The 19,675-nt window shown below is 42.5% G+C and overlaps 1 protein-coding gene across 1 annotated transcript in view; it reads right to left on the reverse strand.

The window, feature by feature from the left end:
- Positions 1–19,288, reverse strand: part of LOC115189572 (exocyst complex component 6) — a 70,566-nt gene extending 51,278 nt beyond the window's left edge. Inside the window, exon 1 of the mRNA XM_029748189.1 lies at positions 19,140–19,288. Within this exon, the coding sequence (XP_029604049.1) occupies positions 19,140–19,273 (134 nt within the window). The 5' untranslated portion in view covers positions 19,274–19,288. The remainder of the gene's footprint in view (positions 1–19,139) is intronic.
- Positions 19,289–19,675: the final 387 nt, after the last annotated feature.

A 19,675-nucleotide genomic window follows, 5' to 3' on the forward strand; every position in this document is an offset into this window, starting at 1 on the left:
TGGTAGAGAATGGATCTACTCTGTTCTGTCTGGTGTAACCTAGTGGTAGAGAATGGATCTACTCTGTTCTGTCTGGTGTAACCTAGTGGTAGAGAATGGATCTACTCTGTTCTGTCTGGTGTAACCTAGTCCTAGTGGTAGAGAATGGATCTACTCTGTTCTGTCTGGTGTAACCTAGTCCTAGTGGTAGAGAATGGATCTACTCTGTTCTGTCTGGTGTAACCTAGTGGTAGAGAATGGATCTACTCTGTTCTGTCTGGTGTAACCTAGTGGTACAGAATGGATCTACTCTGTTCTGTCTGGTGTAACCTAGTCCTAGTGGTAGAGAATGGATCTACTCTGTTCTGTCTGGTGTAACCTAGTGGTAGAGAATGGATCTACTCTGTTCTGTCTGGTATAACCTAGTGGTAGAGAATGGATCTACTCTGTTCTGTCTGGTGTAACCTAGTGGTAGAGAATGGATCTACTCTGTTCTGTCTGGTGTAACCTAGTCCTAGTGGTAGAGAATGGATCTACTCTGTTCTGTCTGGTGTAACCTAGTGGTAGAGAATGGATCTACTCTGTTCTGTCTGGTGTAACCTAGTGGTAGAGAATGGATCTACTCTGTTCTGTCTGGTATAACCTAGTGGTAGAGAATGGATCTACTCTGTTCTGTCTGGTGTAACCTAGTGGTAGAGAATGGATCTACTCTGTTCTGTCTGGTGTAACCTAGTCCTAGTGGTAGAGAATGGATCTACTCTGTTCTGTCTGGTGTAACCTAGTCCTAGTGGTAGAGAATGGATCTACTCTGTTCTGTCTGGTGTAACCTAGTGGTAGAGAATGGATCTACTCTGTTCTGTCTGGTGTAACCTAGTCCTAGTGGTAGAGAATGGATCTACTCTGTTCTGTCTGGTGTAACCTAGTGGTAGAGAATGGATCTACTCTGTTCTGTCTGGTGTAACCTAGTGGTAGAGAATGGATCTACTCTGTTCTGTCTGGTGTAACCTAGTGGTAGAGAATGGATCTACTCTGTTCTGTCTGGTGTAACCTAGTCCTAGTGGTAGAGAATGGATCTACTCTGTTCTGTCTGGTGTAACCTAGTGGTAGAGAATGAATCTACTCTGTTCTGTCTGGTGTAACCTAGTCCTAGTGGTAGAGAATGGATCTACTCTGTTCTGTCTGGTGTAACCTAGTCCTAGTGGTAGAGAATGGATCTACTCTGTTCTGTCTGGTATAACCTAGTCCTAGTGGTAGAGAATGGATCTACTCTGTTCTGTCTGGTGTAACCTAGTCCTAGTGGTAGAGAATGGATCTACTCTGTTCTGTCTGGTGTAACCTAGTGGTAGAGAATGGATCTACTCTGTTCTGTCTGGTGTAACCTAGTGGTAGAGAATGGATCTACTCTGTTCTGTCTGGTGTAACCTAGTGGTAGAGAATGGATCTACTCTGTTCTGTCTGGTGTAACCTAGTGGTAGAGAATGGATCTACTCTGTTCTGTCTGGTGTAACCTAGTCCTAGTGGTAGAGAATGGATCTACTCTGTTCTGTCTGGTGTAACCTAGTCCTAGTGGTATAGAATGGATCTACTCTGTTCTGTCTGGTGTAACCTAGTCCTAGTGGTAGAGAATGGATCTACTCTGTTCTGTCTGGTGTAACCTAGTGGTAGAGAATGGATCTACTCTGTTCTGTCTGGTGTAACCTAGTCCTAGTGGTAGAGAATGGATCTACTCTGTTCTGTCTGGTGTAACCTAGTCCTAGTGGTAGAGAATGGATCTACTCTGTTCTGTCTGGTGTAACCTAGTGGTAGAGAATGGATCTACTCTGTTCTGTCTGGTGTAACCTAGTCCTAGTGGTAGAGAATGGATCTACTCTGTTCTGTCTGGTGTAACCTAGTGGTAGAGAATGGATCTACTCTGTTCTGTCTGGTGTAACCTAGTGGTAGAGAATGGATCTACTCTGTTCTGTCTGGTGTAACCTAGTCCTAGTGGTAGAGAATGGATCTACTCTGTTCTGTCTGGTGTAACCTAGTCCTAGTGGTAGAGAATGGATCTACTCTGTTCTGTCTGGTGTAACCTAGTGGTAGAGAATGGATCTACTCTGTTCTGTCTGGTGTAACCTAGTGGTAGAGAATGGATCTACTCTGTTCTGTCTGGTGTAACCTAGAGGTCGAGTATGGATCTACTCTGTTCTGTCTGGTGTAACCTAGTCCTAGTGGTAGAGAATGGATCTACTCTGTTCTGTCTGGTGTAACCTAGTCCTAGTGGTAGAGAATGGATCTACTCTGTTCTGTCTGGTGTAACCTAGTGGTAGAGAATGGATCTACTCTGTTCTGTCTGGTGTAACCTAGTCCTAGTGGTAGAGAATGGATCTACTCTGTTCTGTCAGCTACAGTCAAGACTAGCTAACTGGTAGCAGCCTAGAGAAGCTAGCCAGCTACAGCTAGCTAGGCTAATTGAAGCTACATGCTGTGTGTTTTCTCCCCGACCCCATTCGGATAAAACAGCCTGTCCGTTGCTGCTTGTCACCTACTCCTCATTTCACCAACTTCATGTCGTAAGTTTGCATCCCATTACTTAACTCTCCGTCCACTTCCTACACATTGAGCCTCTTCGATTTGGTCAACAAACAACAAGCTAAGTGACACATGAAGTCGACCGGGCACATGGAATAAAAAAAACAACATTGAAAAGTTTTTTGTCGTTTTTAAAAAATTAAGCATTTGAAATGTCATGATATCTCCTTCTATGCAACATAATTATAATTTTTTCCACATTTAGAAAAAGCCTGTGTTTTTAAAATAGTCTCACAAGTATTAGAATATTTAAAACATCTCTTTGGGATATTTGGATATTCTATTTGTATATATTCTAATAACCATGCAGATCCCTTGAACACCCACCCCACCCCACCCAGATCACAATTTAGCCAGTTTGTCTCGTTCCCCGTAATGAGCCACACACCTCCTGTGTTATAAAGTAGAAGAGAACATGAAACCATTGCTGTGTAAAACCCAGTGGTGCTTGGGAAGGAAATGAACACAGGGTGTGGTACAACAGCAAACCTCACGTGTTGGTGAAATAACTAAAAGAAGCAAAGAGAGATCACTGATATATATATATATATATAGCGCCTAGAAAATCTGTTGATTTGTCTGTTCACGTTTTTTATTTCCTTCAGGGTTTCGCTTTAAAAAAAAACAACAACAAAAACAGAATTGGATCTTCCAAGTCTACAACAATACTTAGAGGTCTGTAAAATAAATACAAATAAATGAAGTAATGTACATTTTGGGGTGTAATTACCCTTCAGTTGAAGTGCGCATCAGCCAGACCGTTTGGTGAGCCATGTTTCTGTGGCGCTCACGTGAGTTTGCAAAACAAATGGCCACTGGATTAATGCAAATAACCATGATATCATTCTGCCAGGCTACTTTGTAGTTAATATTTCATTTAGAAGGTTTTTTTTTTAGGGGGGGATAAAGCATATCCATCTCTCCCAGAAGGTTATCATTAGCATCATTGCTAACGGCTCCACAAAAGTGTGGACACACACACACACACACACACACACACACACACACACACACACACACACACACACACACACACACATATTCCGGTACCATTTCAGAAAGTTGTTGGAAAATAAGAATCTCTGATGCATTTTGGTCATGTGGTATTTCATTAACTTGGTCAAATTATACAAATGTTCAAGAAAGTTCAATACATTTAGTTGATTTCCTACTAAGTTCAATACATTTAGTTGATTACCTACTGAAGTTCAATACATTTAGTTGATTACCTACTAAAGTTCAATACATTTAGTTGATTACCTACTAAAGTTCAATACATTTAGTTGATTACCTACTGAAGTTCAATACATTTAGTTGATTACCTACTAAAGTTCAATACATTTAGTTGATTACCTACTAAAGTTCAATACATTTAGTTGATTACCTACTGAAGTTCAATACATTTAGTTGATTACCTACTGAAGTTCAATACATTTAGTTGATTACCTACTGAAGTTCAATACATTTAGTTGATTACCTACTAAAGTTCAATACATTTAGTTGATTACCTACTAAAGTTCAATACATTCAGTTGATTACCTACTAAAGTTCAATACATTTAGTTGATTACCTACTAAAGTTCAATACATTTAGTTGATTACCTACTGAAGTTCAATACATTTAGTTGATTACCTACTAAAGTGCAATACATTTAGTTGATTACCTACTAAAGTTCAATACATTTAGTTGATTACCTACTAAAGTTCAATACATTTAGTTGATTACCTACTAAAGTTCAATACATTTAGTTGATTACCTACTAAAGTTCAATACATTTAGTTGATTACCTACTAAAGTTCAATACATTTAGTTGATTACCTACTGAAGTTCAATACATTTAGTTGATTACCTACTAAAGTTCAATACATTTAGTTGATTACCTACTAAAGATCAATACATTTAGTTGATTACCTACTACAGTTCAATACATTTAGTTGATTACCTACTACAGTTCAATACATTTAGTTGATTACCTACTAAAGTGCAATACATTTAGTTGATTACCTACTAAAGTTCAATACATTTAGTTGATTACCTACTAAAGTTCAATACATTTAGTTGATTACCTACTGAAGTTCAATACATTTAGTTGATTACCTACTGAAGTTCAATACATTTAGTTGATTACCTACTGAAGTTCAATACATTTAGTTGATTACCTACTAAAGTTCAATACATTTAGTTGATTACCTACTAAAGTTCAATACATTTAGTTGATTACCTACTAAAGTTCAATACATTTAGTTGATTACCTACTAAAGTTCAATACATTCAGTTGATTACCTACTGAAGTTCAATACATTTAGTTGATTACCTACTAAAGTTCAATACATTCAGTTGATTACCTACTAAAGTTCAATACATTTAGTTGATTACCTACTAAAGTTCAATACATTTAGTTGATTACCTACTGAAGTTCAATACATTTAGTTGATTACCTACTAAAGTGCAATACATTTAGTTGATTACCTACTAAAGTTCAATACATTTAGTTGATTACCTACTAAAGTTCAATACATTTAGTTGATTACCTACTAAAGTTCAATACATTTAGTTGATTACCTACTAAAGTTCAATACATTTAGTTGATTACCTACTAAAGTTCAATACATTTAGTTGATTACCTACTGAAGTTCAATACATTTAGTTGATTAACTACTAAAGTTCAATACATTTAGTTGATTACCTACTAAAGATCAATACATTTAGTTGATTACCTACTACAGTTCAATACATTTAGTTGATTACCTACTACAGTTCAATACATTTAGTTGATTACCTACTAAAGTTCAATACATTTAGTTGATTACCTACTAAAGTTCAATACATTTAGTTGATTACCTACTAAAGTTCAATACATTTAGTTGATTACCTACTAAAGTTCAATACATTTAGTTGATTACCTACTGAAGTTCAATACATTTAGTTGATTACCTACTAAAGTTCAATACATTTAGTTGATTACCTACTAAAGTTCAATACATTTAGTTGATTACCTACTAAAGTTCAATACATTTAGTTGATTAACTACTAAAGTTCAATACATTTAGTTGATTACCTACTAAAGTTCAATACATTTAGTTGATTACCTACTAAAGTTCAATACATTTAGTTGATTACCTACTGAAGTTCAATACATTTAGTTGATTACCTACTAAAGTTCAATACATTTAGTTGATTACCTACTAAAGTTCAATACATTTAGTTGATTACCTACTAAAGTTCAATACATTTAGTTGATTACCTACTAAAGTTCAATACATTTAGATGATTACCTACTGAAGTTCAATACATTTTTGAATATTGTTGAATTGTGTTTTAATGTGTGGACTAGGGCCCTACTGATAGACAGACTTTCTAGGGCCCTACTGATAGACAGACTTTCTAGGGCCCTACTGATAGACAGACTTTCTAGGGCCCTACTGATAGACAGACTTTCTAGGGCCCTACTGATAGACAGACTTTCTAGGGCCCTACTGATAGGGCCCTAGAAAGTCTGTCTATCAGTAGGGCCCTAGAAAGTCTGTCTACTGATAAGACAGACTTTCTAGGGCCCTACTGTTAGACAGACTTTCTAGGGCCCTACTGATATGACAGACTTTCTAGGGCCCTACTTATAGACAGACTTTCTTGGTCCCTACTGATAGACTTTCTAGGGCCCTACTGATAACAGACTTTCTAGGGCCCTACTGATAGACAGACTTTCTAGGGCACTACTTATAGACAGACTTTCTAGGGCCCTACTGATAGACAGACTTTCTAGGGCCCTACTGACAGACAGACTTTCTAGGGCCCTACTGTTAGACAGACTGTCTAGGGCCCTACTGACAGACAGACTTTCTAGGGCCCTACTGATAGACAGACTTTCTAGGGCCTACTGATAGGACAGACTGTCTAGGGCCCTACTGATAGGACAGACTGTCTAGGGCCCTACTGATAGAGAGACTTTCTAGGGCCTACTGATAGGACAGACTGTCTAGGGCCCTACTGATAGACAGACTGTCTAGGGCCCTACTTATAGACAGACTTTCTAGGGCCCTACTGATAGACAGACTTTCTAGGGCCCTACTGATAAGACAGACTTTCTAGGGCCCTACTGACAGACAGACTTTCTAGGGCCCTACTGACAGACAGACTTTCTAGGGCCCTACTGATAAGACAGACTGTCTAGGGCCCTACTGATAAGACAGACTTTCTAGGGCCCTACTGATAAGACAGACTTTCTAGGGCCCTACTGATAAGACAGACTTTCTAGGGCCCTACTGACAGACAGACTTTCTAGGGCCCTACTGACAGACAGACTTTCTAGGGCCCTACTGATAAGACAGACTTTCTAGGGCCCTACTGACAGACAGACTTTCTAGGGCCCTACTGATAAGACAGACTTTCTAGGGCCCTACTGATAACAGACTTTCTAGGGCCCTACTGACAGACAGACTTTCTTGGTCCCTACTGATAGACTTTCTAGGGCCCTACTGACAGACAGACTGTCTAGGGCCCTACTGATAGAGAGACTTTCTAGGGCCCTACTGATAAACAGACTTTCTAGGGCCCTACTGTTAGAGAAGTGCTGATTTGTTGCTCTTTACACAGAACAGCGTGACCCTCGTCCATGCTACTTCCCTATGACCTTGTCCAAGAGCAGTTTAACCTCGTTATACCACCTTTCTATATATTCATCCTCACTAATCAACATGAGGCTGAAACAAAAGAGCGAACCTTGTGCCAGGTGATAAAACGTTCGATGGGGACAGATGTTTTCCTCTGGTCACAATGCAGGAGGACGACGACAGCTCGTTTCAACCCCCCAAAAACGGCCTCGGGAAAACAGTCCATCTTTCAAACGTTTTGGGGGCCTCCCCCCCCTCCCGCCCCCCTCCCTGTCATGCAGTGATATCCTGATTGGCTGTGGCGGTTAGAGAGAGAGAGAGAGAGAGAGAGAGAGAGCCAGGCTGCAGGTGCTTCCTGTGGGGCTGAGGGAAGAGCTAGAGCATAAGGGGGGGAGAGGGGAAAGAACTCAGGCTTCCTCTGGCCTGCAGATTGAAGAGGGTGAGACACAGAACACCCAGCCTGGCACCATTGTTGCTCAACCCCCCCCACCCACTCCCCGGGACACTGGCTGTGCACAACAGCGAGACAAACCAACCGCTCCGTCACTGACATCAATGAGCCAGGAGAAGCAACAACAACAACAAAACAATCAGGGAATAACTAATAGAATGGAAATGTAGGCGCTGTGGAGGACCTTGCACTGACTAACCCAGATATAACCTTGGCTCCTAACTGCAACCCAACTGGGATTTATGGGGAAAAAAAGGATTGTTGTGACAAGAGAATGACGCCCATTAGCAACAGTCTGTCCAAGTTATCGACAAATGTTGCGTGTTACGTTTTTCTTGTTCCCCATTTTCCCCTGTTAGTGTGTTTGTCCTGAGCATTACAGGTGTACCGAGTTGCGGCTAACGATGGTGGGCGTGGCTGTAGCTGATTACAGAGAGGATATCTGTTTGCCGTGTGAGAAGAGAGAGGAGGGGGAGAGAGAGGACACTTGTTTTTTGTTTGATTATTTGTGTTAATGTCTTTGTTTGTGTTTCAGCCTGTCCTCCTGAGGCGCTCCACCCTACCTAGGTCCTGGAGAAGGGAAAAGGTAGATCTGCCCATGGGTGTACATTCTCACGTAGATAACCCATTGTTTTATACACTAGGTTAGCCGGGCGGGTGTCACCCTTGTATTTTTCTTGGAACCAGGTAGGACAGTGGGTTAGGGTTTAGAGTGTGTTAGGAAGGATTAGGTGTGTAGAAGAGGAGGGACCTTTTGTTTATTTTCATTACTTGGACCCCGATCCCAAACATTCCCTTCTCTTACCTTCCCTTGTTGTTGTTGTTTCTTACTGATTATTTATGGGTGTGTTATATTGTTTATTTTAACTAATTCACTAAACATCCCCTGAGGGTTAAAATTGAGTTCTGGTTGTGGTCTGATTTATTTATCGCCCATTGCACCCCACATTTCTTCCCATTTCATCCGTGTTACCTGGTGTGTTTAGGCCCAGGCGTTTACGTCTCCTCCTCAGACGAGCTACACCCGAGGGGAGAACGTAATAACAAACTAAATGTTTATTTTTTTATAAATTAGGCTCCAGAATCCAGCATCGATGTCCTGATCTTGATTCACAACAAAACAAAAAAAACATTTGACTCGTTCCATTAGGAAAAATGGTGATTCGCTGAAGAACTGACTTCCAGTGAACAAGCTTTAGTTCGTGTGATAGAATTTTCCATCAAATTAAAGACTTTATCCACCACAAATCTGTCGTTATTTCTTTCTTCAAAAACACGAATTGAAACGGTGCTTCACTTAAAAAATAAAGAAAAAAGTTGTGCTTGGGTACAAACGTCAAAGTACACGTAGATGCCATATATATATATATGGCATATATATATCTGAGACATTGTTCGCTCTGGACACCAAGCTGGAGTCAAATCCACGACACACTGGAGAAACGCTGGAGAAGACGATAAATCGCTAAGCTGTTGGAGGAAAATTAAACGCTAGAAAACCCACAGCAAAACATGTCATTTGAGAATCATTTAATTGGTTCACGGAATCGAAGCTGGTAAAAAAAAAAAAACATTCATAGACAACTTATTGGTCAAGAGAAGCGTGGTCCTTCCCCCTCAGGTGAACATTGCTCATCGCACCGGACCAACGACAAATGGAAACCGGTGTACGATAACACGGCTACATAGCTTTGAGGCAAAACAAATTATTCTTTGCCTCGCAGGAGAGATGGGAACACTGCAGTACCAGGGACAGATGGTCAGCATCTACCCCGATACGAGAGCAGAGCTACGGGAAACACACTACCTGCGATGAGGTAGGAGAGGACTACTGTTCAAAACCATCCTGTAGGTAGGAGAGGACTACTGTTCAAAACCATCCTGTAGGTAGGAGAGGACTACTGTTCAAAACCATCCTGTAGGTAGGAGAGGACTACTGTTCAAAACCATCCTGTAGGTAGGAGAGGACTACTGTTCAAAACCATCCTGTAGGTAGGAGAGGACTACTGTTCAAAACCATCCTGTAGGTAGGAGAGGACTACTGTTCAAAACCATCCTGTAGGTAGGAGAGGACTACTGTTCAAAACCATCCTGTAGGTAGGAGAGGACTACTGTTCAAAACCATCCTGTAGGTAGGAGAGGACTACTGTTCAAAACCTTCCTGTAGGTAGAAGAGGACTACTGTTCAAAACCATCCTGTAGGTAGGAGAGGACTACTGTTCAAAACCATCCTGTAGGTAGGAGAGGACTACTGTTCAAAACCATCCTGTAGGTAGGAGAGGACTACTGTTCAAAACCAACCTGTAGGTAGGAGAGGACTACTGTTCAAAACCATCCTGTAGGTAGGAGAGGACTACTGTTCAAAACCATCCTGTAGGTAGGAGAGGACTACTGTTCAAAACCATCCTGTAGGTAGGAGAGGACTACTGTTCAAAACCATCCTGTAGGTAGGAGAGGACTACTGTTCAAAACCATCCTGTAGGTAGGAGAGGACTACTGTTCAAAACCATCCTGTAGGTAGGAGAGGACTACTGTTCCCCGCCCCTTCAAGGGCACGACCCGCCCCTTCAACGGCACGACCCGCCCCTTCAACGGCACGACCCGCCCCTTCAGCACCACCACGACAACGCCTCTTCCCTCTCAGGAGTTGGGCCCTCAGATTCTCAAAACGTTCTACAGCTACACCATCGAGAGCATCTCGACTGGCTGCATCACCGCCTGGTATAGCAACTGCTTGGCATCCGACCGCAGAGGGTAGTGCGTACCGCCCAGTACGTCACTGGGGACGAGCTCCCTGCCATCCAGGAACTCTATACCAGGCGGTGTCAGAGGCAGACCCTAGAAATTGGCTTCTTTCTGCTACCTCATGGCAAAGGTTACCAATGCACCACGTCTAGAACCAATAGGACGGTGAACAGCTTGTCCCCAAACCATAAGACCGCTAAATAGTTAGTTTAACCTGTTAGGGTATAGGGGGCAGTATTTTCACGGCTGGATAAAAAAATGTACCCAATTTAATCTGGTTACTAATCCTACCCAGTAACTACAATATGCATATAATTATTATATATGGATAGAAAACACCCTAAAGTTTCAAAAACTGTTTGAATGGTGTCTGTGAGTATAACAGAACTCATTTGGCAGGCAAAACCCTGAGACAGATTCTGACAGGAAGTGGATACCTGATGTGTTGAATTGACTTTAAGCCTATACCATTGAAAAACAAAGGGGGTGAGGTATGTTTTGGCACTTCCTATTGCTTCCACAAGATGTCCCCAGCCTTTACAAAGTGTTTTGAGTCTTCTACAGTGAGATCTGACTGAAGAAGAGCTTTGGAACGGCGATGGCCCATTAGACACCTGGCGTGCGAGTTGATGGTGGGTACTCTCATTCCGAAACGTTTTAAAAGAGAACCCAATGGTCCGCCTTGAATTTTATTCATGTTCTGGTTAAAAAAGGCCCTAATGATTTATGCGATACAACGTTTGACATGTTTGAACGAACGTAAATATATTTTTTCCGTTCGTGAAGTGAAGTCCGGCTGGCTTAGATCATGTGCTACAACACGGAGGTTTTTGGACATAAATGATGAGCTTTTTTGAACAAAACTACATTCGTTATGGACCTGGGATTCTTTGGAAGTGACATCTGATGAAGAGAATCAAAGGTAATGGATTATTTACATAGTATTTTCGATTTTAGATCTCTCCAACATGGCGGTTAGTCTGTATCGCAATGCGTATTTTTCTGGCGCAGTGCTCAGATTATTGCAAAGTGTGATTTCCCAGTAAGGTTCATTTTAAATCTGGCAAGTCCATTGCGTTCAAGAGATGTAAATCTATAATTCTTTGAATGACAATATAATATTTTACCAATGTTTTCTAATATGAATTAATTATTTTGTTGTCATGACTTGACTGCCGGTATTGGAGGGAAACGATTTCCTGAACATCAACGCCATAGTAAAACGCTGTTTTTAGATACAAATATGAACTTGATAGAACTAAAAATGCATGCATTGACTAACATAATGTCCTAGGAGTGTCATCTGATGGAGATTGTAAAAGGTTAGTGCATAATTTTAGCTGATTTTATGGTTTTGGTGACGCCTGTCTTTGAATCGACAATACACTACACACAGCTATTGTCAATGTACTCTCCTAACATAACCTAACTTTATGCTTTCCCCGTAAAACCTTTTTGAAATCGGAAAACGTGGTTAGATTAAGGAGATGTTTATCTTTCAAAGGCTGTAAGTTAGTTGTATGTTTGAGAAATTTGAATTTTGACATTTATTTGGTTTCAAATTTGCCGCTCTTGAAATGCACCTGCTGTTGATAGGGTGCGCCACGGGTGGCACGCTAACGTCCCACATAGCCCCAAGAAGTTAATAGTTAACCTCTCTTGGGTAGGGGGCAGTATTTTGACGTCCGGATGAAAAGCGTGCCCAAAGTAAACTGCCTGTTACTCAGGCCTAGAAGCTAGATATGCATATAATTGGTAGATTTCGATAGAAAACACTCTAAAGTTTCTAAAACAGTTAATATTATGTCTGATCTTAAGCTTTATTTTGATGTATTACACTTGTGACTTTATTAAAGTTAAATATTTATAATACCCACCTGCCCATAAGAAGTTAACCGGACTATCTGCATTGACCCTTTTGACTCATCACATACACTGCTGAAACTGTTAATGATCTATCCTGTTGCTTATTCACGTATCTACTGCAATTACCTGTAGCCCTGCACATGGCCTTGGTACTGGTACAGGTAGCCTAGTGGTTAGAGCGTTGGGCAGGTAGCCTAGTGGTTAGAGTGGAGGGGCGGCAGGTAGCCTGGTGGTTAGAGCGTTGGGCCAGTAACCCAAAGGTGGCTGGATCGAATCCCCAAGCTGACAAGGTAAACATCTGTTGTTCTGCCCGTAAGCAAAGTAGTTAACCCACTGGATGTTGATAATGGCAGCCCTCCACCACTTCTCTGATGGGGTTGAGTTGAAGGCATTCAGTTGTACAACTGACTAGGTATCCACCCCCTTTCTATATAGCCAAGTTATTACCTCGTACCCCTGCACACAGACTTGGTACTGCTACCCTGTATCTATAGCCAAGTTGTCGTTACTCATTTTGTATTGCTTATGACTTTTATTATAAAACTTTTCTATTATTTCTCTATGGTCTTTCTCTCTGCGTTGTTGGGAAGGGCCAGTTAGTCAGCATTTCACTGTTAGTCTACACCTGTTGTTTACCAAGCATGTGACACAATCTGATTTAGATGGAACGGCCTGTAATCGTCCTCTACAAACAGAAACACACCGGTCTGCCTTAGAAAGCCTATTCAAATTACAAAACCGACGGAATTACCCAATATAATACAATGACGTTTCTTTTGGGCTCTAAAACGTGTTTATTATGATCAAGTTCGGTCCCCGTGATCAATTATTTAAAGTTGGCTACGAATAGACATTTAAATAGTGATCCATTCTGACTGCTACATATCTAATTAAATAGTGATCATTCTGCTACATATCTAATTAAATAGTGATCATTCTGCTACATATCTAATTAAATAGTGATCCATTCTGACTGCTACATATCTATTTAAATAGTGATCCATTCTAACTGCTACATATCTAATTAAATAGTGATCCATTCTAACTGCTACATATCTATTTAAATAGTGATCCATTCTGACTGCTACATATCTATTTAAATAGTGATCATTCTGCTACATATCTAATTAAATAGTGATCCATTCTAACTGCTACATATCTAATTAAATAGTGATCCATTCTAACTGCTACATATCTATTTAAATAGTGATCCATTCTGACTGCTACATATCTATTTAAATAGTGATCCATTCTAACTGCTACATATCTAATTAAATAGTGATCCATTCTAACTGCTACATATCTAATTAAATAGTGATCATTCTGCTACATATCTATTTAAATAGTGATCCATTCTAACTGCTACACATCTAATTAAATAGTGATCCATTCTAACTGCTACATATCTATTTAAATAGTGATCCATTCTAACTGCTACATATCTAATTAAATAGTGATCATTCTGCTACATATCTAATTAAATAGTGATCCATTCTAACTGCTACATATCTAATTAAATAGTGATCATTCTGCTACATATCTAATTAAATAGTGATCCATTCTGACTGCTACATATCTATTTAAATAGTGATCCATTCTAACTGCTACATATCTATTTAAATAGTGATCCATTCTGACTGCTACATATCTAATTAAATAGTAATCCATTCTGACTGCTACATATCTAATTAAATAGTGATCCATTCTAACTGCTACATATCTAATTAAATAGTGATCCATTCTAACTGCTACATATCTATTTAAATAGTGATCCATTCTGACAGTTGCCTTCACACAGGACCAAGTGATGACACAGACCAAATCACAGGCCGGCAGGCTACGAGTGACTCTCTCAGGCAGGATGAAAACAACTACATCGACCATGATCCTTAGCGATTTTTTTGGTGCTATTCAGCAACATGGCGCGCTTCAAATTCAAGTACTTCTGGCTTCATGCGCCATCGGGAGTTTTCATGTCTATGCCACCCACCCTGCCACAGTCCACCCACCCTGCCACCCTGCCAGCGCCGCAGTCCAGCCCCCACCCACCCTGCCACCCTGCCACCCACCCTGCCACCCTGCCAGCGCCGCAGTCCAGCCCCCACCCACCCTGCCACCCTGCCAGCGCCGCAGTCCAGCCCCCACCCACCCTGCCACCCTGCCAGCGCCACAGTCCAGCCCCCACCCACCCTGCCAGCGCCACAGTCCAGCCCCCACCCACCCTGCCAGCGCCACAGTCCAGCCCCCACCCACCCTGCCACCCTGCCAGCGCCACAGTCCAGCCCCCACCCACCCTGCCAGCGCCACAGTCCAGCCCCCACCCACCCTGCCAGCGCCGCAGTCCAGCCCCCACCCACCCTGCCAGCGCCACAGTCCAGCCCCCACCCACCCTGCCAGCGCCGCAGTCCAGCCCCCACCCACCCTGCCAGCGCCACAGTCCAGCCCCCACCCACCCTGCCAGCGCCACAGTCCAGCCCAGCCCCCAGGCGCCACAGTCCAGCCCCCAGGCGCCACAGTCTAGCCCCCCCAGCCCAGCCCCCAGGCGCCACAGTCCAGCCCCCAGGCGCCACAGTCCAGCCCCCCCAAGCGCCACAGTCCAGCCCCCCCAAGCACCACAGTCCAGCCCCCAGGCGCCATAGTCCAGCCCCCAGGCGCCACAGTCCAGCCCCCAGGCGCCACAGTCCAGCCCCCAGGTGCCACAGTCCAGCCCCCCAAGCGCCACAGTCCAGCCCCCCCAAGCGCCACAGTCCAGCCCCCAGGCGCCACAGTCCAGCCCCCAGGCGCCACAGTCCAGCCCCCCCAAGCGCCACAGTCCAGCCCCCCCAAGCGCCACAGTCCAGCCCCCCCAAGCGCCACAGTCCAGCCCCCCCAAGCGCCACAGTCCAGCCCCCAGGCGCCACAGTCCAGCCCCCCAAGCGCCACAGTCCAGCCCCCCCAAGTGCCACAGTCCAGCCCCCCCAAGCGCCACAGTCCAGCCCCCCCAAGCGCCACAGTCCAGCCCCCCAAGCGCCACAGTCCAGCCCCCCCAAGCGCCACAGTCCAGCCCCCCCAAGCGCCACAGTCCAGGCCCCCCACAAGAACCACAGTCCAGCCCCCCAAGAACCACAGTCCAGCCCCGGCACCTGTCAGTTGCGGTAAAGGGGCAACTCGTGTTGAAAGAGCCAACAATAACAACCCAATCTGTAGGCCCAGAGGTTGAGTCCCACATGGCACCCTATTCCCTATATAGTGCACTACTTTAGACCAGAGCCCTATTCCCTATATAGTGCACTACTTTAGACCAGAGCCCTATTCCCTATATAGTACACTACTGTTGACCAGAGCCCTATTCCCTATATAGTGCACTACTTTAGACCAGAGCCCTATTCCCTATATAGTGCACTACTTTAGACCAGAGCCCTATTCCCTATATAGTGCACTACTTTAGACCAGAGCCTTATTCCCTATATAGTGCACTACTTTAGACCAGAGCCCTATGGGTCCTAGTGCACTGCATAGGGGGTCATTTGGAAAGCAGATCAGGATGAGCTGAGGAAGTCTGATAAACCAAAGGACGACTGACCGATTCAAACAGACGACAGGCAGGATGTACAAAACAATGAACCTTGAAGTTGTCGGCACTGGACACAACACACACACACACACACACACACACACACACACACACACACACACACACACACACACACACACACAGTTCAATAAGAGGAAGACTGAAGGTTAACTTCCTAACGATATGAACACACCTTGTTTGCCCTTTGAACTGAAAATCATTAACACACTTTTAGGCACTACTGCAATGTTTCCTGTTGTAATGTCACATGTACAACAAGAAACAGTGAAATGACTTCCTGGTTAACTCAATGTATTGCACAGTGTAGGTCTAAAGCTGGAATTTTAAGTTCCCAATGCTATGATGAACCTACTCTAAAACGATGTATTATGACTGGTGTTAACACTAAACTGACATGCAACAAGGATGTAGCCTAACCTCTACAGCTCAGAGACAATACAATATCCAGGCTGAAACTGGCTGAACAAGGAAACATACCTGTCATCATTTTGACAGAAGCAGCAATGACAGAGTAGATAGATAAGTGGCCTCAGGTCATAACAGGCCTGTTAGGCTATAACAGGCTATAACAGGCCATAACAGGCCATAACAGGTCATAACAGGCCATAACAGGTCATAACAGGCCATAACAGGCTGTTAGACTATAACAGGCCATAACAGGCCATAACAGGCCATAACAGGCCTGTTAGGCTATAACAGGCTATAACAGGCCATAACAGGTCATAAAAGGCCATAACAGGTCATAACAGGCTGATAGACTATAACAGGCCATAACAGGCAATAACAGGCCTGTTAGGCTATAACAGGCTATAACAGGTCATAACAGGCCAAGCCCTTGATTATGACTCTCAGTTCCATTACATGACATAAGAGTTTTCTGTACGGGGGGAGTTTTGCAAAGAGCCCCGACTCTCAGTCTGAAAGTATCACTTGCAGTACGGTTTTGGAAGCACAAGGACTATCCACATCTGGAAGAAATAATATATATATTTTTTTTCAAAAGGTTAAATTCATAAACACCTTTATTAGGGTTAGTGTTCCCACACAGTCATATCTCCATGTTACAGCGCGTGCTTACGGAAAACAGAGTCGACTACCTGTACTAATTAGCCATCTGCTTCTCCTAACACCTGTGTGTGACCGGAAGACCACGGACCTCACAAATGTGTTATCACTGACAAATACTGTCGACTGCAACTGTGTTAAAACCAGTTTGTGAAATGATTTTTGACGTGATATGAAAGTAGAGGAATTTATGTTTCTAGAACCATATCACAATTTCAGAATCAATTCACCTTTAGATGAGAGTATTTAGCTTGTTTTGGCTCCCAGAACCAATTATCCTTTAAAACAGAACGTGTATGGTCCTTGGACTATATGGATTAAAGTTAGGCTCTTTATTGGTCTATAACACACCACTTTCCCCTCTGGTTGGCTGGTATGCTGCTGGTGGTGTCATTCATTCAAATCCACCCATGCTACAATACACTGTATTTGGCCCCAGCTGTTTTTGATGTGGAGTATCTAGTTAGTCATGGCTAACTAGTAGCTAACTATATTAGGATCCTTTTCTGCTGAATAGACAGCTACCCGATGACTGATTACATTATGGATTACAAGCTAACGTTAGCTAGCTACTTAGCTAATGATAAATATAGCTATGGCTGTAACGTTAGCTAGCTACTTAGCTAATGATAAATATAGCTATGGCTGTCACGTTAACTAGCTACTTAGCTAATGATAAATATAGCTATGGCTGTAACGTTAACTAGCTACTTAGCTAATGATAAATATAGCTATGGCTGTCACGTTAACTAGCTACTTAGCTAATGATAAATATAGCTATGGCTGTAACGTTAGCTAGCTACCTAGCTAATGATAAATATAGCTATGGCTGTAACGTTAGCTAGCTACATAGCTAATGATAAATATAGCTATGGCTGTAACGTTAACTAGCTACATAGCTAATGATAAATATAGCTATGGCTGTAACGTTAGCTAGCTGATAGCTGCCCAACTAGCTAGTTAGCTAACCTGATAGCTGGCCAACTAGCTAGTTAGCTAACCTGATAGCTGCCCAACTAGCTAGTTAGCTAACCTGATAGCTGCCCCAACTAGCTAGTTAGCTAACCTGATAGCTGGCCAACTAGCTAGTTAGTAGCCTGCTAATGCAACTAGCTAGTTAGCTAACCTGATAGCTGGCCAACTAACTAGTTAGCTAACCTGATAGCTGGCCAACTAGCTAGTTAGTAGCCTGCTAATGCAACTAGCTAGTTAGCTAACCTGATAGCTGGCCAACTAACTAGTTAGCTAACCTGATAGCTGGCCAACTAGCTAGTTAGTAGCCTGCTAATGCAACTAGCTAGTTAGCTAACCTGATAGCTGGCCAAACTAGCTAGCTAACAACCTTGGACATAACGAGCCACACCCACTTATTGATATTTACAGTTGTGACATGTCACCCTAAATGACATTACAAGCATCATATAAAACGTTATAACACATGACATATGAACATGATGCTTGCCGTGTAAACAGCGGTTTGTCTAAAGCTAGCTAACCCTTCTCACAGTAGCATAGGAACAACGGTCTGGAAGATATGTGGCTAACTGACGTTAGCTGGCTTGGAATTGGATGCTAACAAAGGTCTTTCAATGTACTGTTCTACTTCCCCACCAAACGATAAGATAATAAAATACATTTTCTTTAAAATATATATTTCCGTACCGAAGTGTCGGACCGACACAAGCGGTGTCGGTGCTTTCAATTTCTTGTAAAATACGTTCGTGCTCGGTTATACACTCCACGGATTCATTTTCCGCCATGTTGCTGGTCATCATCACAGTGGCAAGCGGTGACGGTGACACTGCGGGGAAACGGGATGGGGGAACGGGATAGTACCGGACTCGGTCGATAAGGGGCGTAACGTTACCTGTGTGTGATGTAGTGACAGCCTTGAGCTAGGCAGTTGTTTACCCTGCTAATAACCCTACCCATCAATGTAAAATCCGATGTATTAACCACTTAACCTTAGATCAGTAGAGGGGGATCTATGAATGAATAGTCCCTACTTATAAATTGCTTTTAATAGTAACAGAATGAGCACCACCACCAAATAGTATTCTGTCCATGCTACATTTCATTTAAAACTGCACTGCTATTGTTAAATTACAAAAGTACCGTAGTTATTTGTACAGATAATTGTTTCCCGGTGAGAATAAAACGAATTGATTGTCATCACAATTAGCTATTATGAATAGATGAAAATGTCTCACATTTGACTAATGAATCTGTTACAATAGTTTTTCCCTTTTTTTCCATATTTGGATTAAATTGAAAGTACCTTAAGGTGGTTCCCAGGGACAAGTCCACTGATTCAAGTTCAGCAAAAACATTTCCAAATCCCTTCTCGTCATCTCTACTACCATCATCTTCAGGAATATCTGGTAAAGGTTTCTCCGCTCTCCCGCTGGACATTTCACAATTTCTAGCTCTGTGGAGAGAGTGATGGGAGATTTGTGCAGTAGGATATAGCTTTGGAGAGTTCCTGGTCACACACCTACTGGGGTCAATCAGGCTGTCAGCAGAAGAAAAGCAACGGAGGGGAAAACGTCAACCTTGTGATCCGAGGAACTTTGAATCCAACAAAACCAGAGTTAATTGCTTTTTGTTGTTAAATAGTGCCATGAATAACCCCATTCAACATAGAACGTTTATAAGACGTTTATTTCTGGTTAAGTACATTTTCCATCTGGGTTTTGAACAACACTCCTTTATAAATACCTTTAATATATTTAGGTGAACTTGTTACATTTTAGGCCACGTGTCAAACTCATTCCACAGAGGGCCAAGTGTCCTCCCTAGTACTTGATTGATTAA

Source organism: Salmo trutta, unplaced genomic scaffold (genome assembly GCF_901001165.1).
Source record: "Salmo trutta unplaced genomic scaffold, fSalTru1.1, whole genome shotgun sequence".
Classification (NCBI taxonomy): Eukaryota; Metazoa; Chordata; class Actinopteri; order Salmoniformes; family Salmonidae; genus Salmo; species Salmo trutta.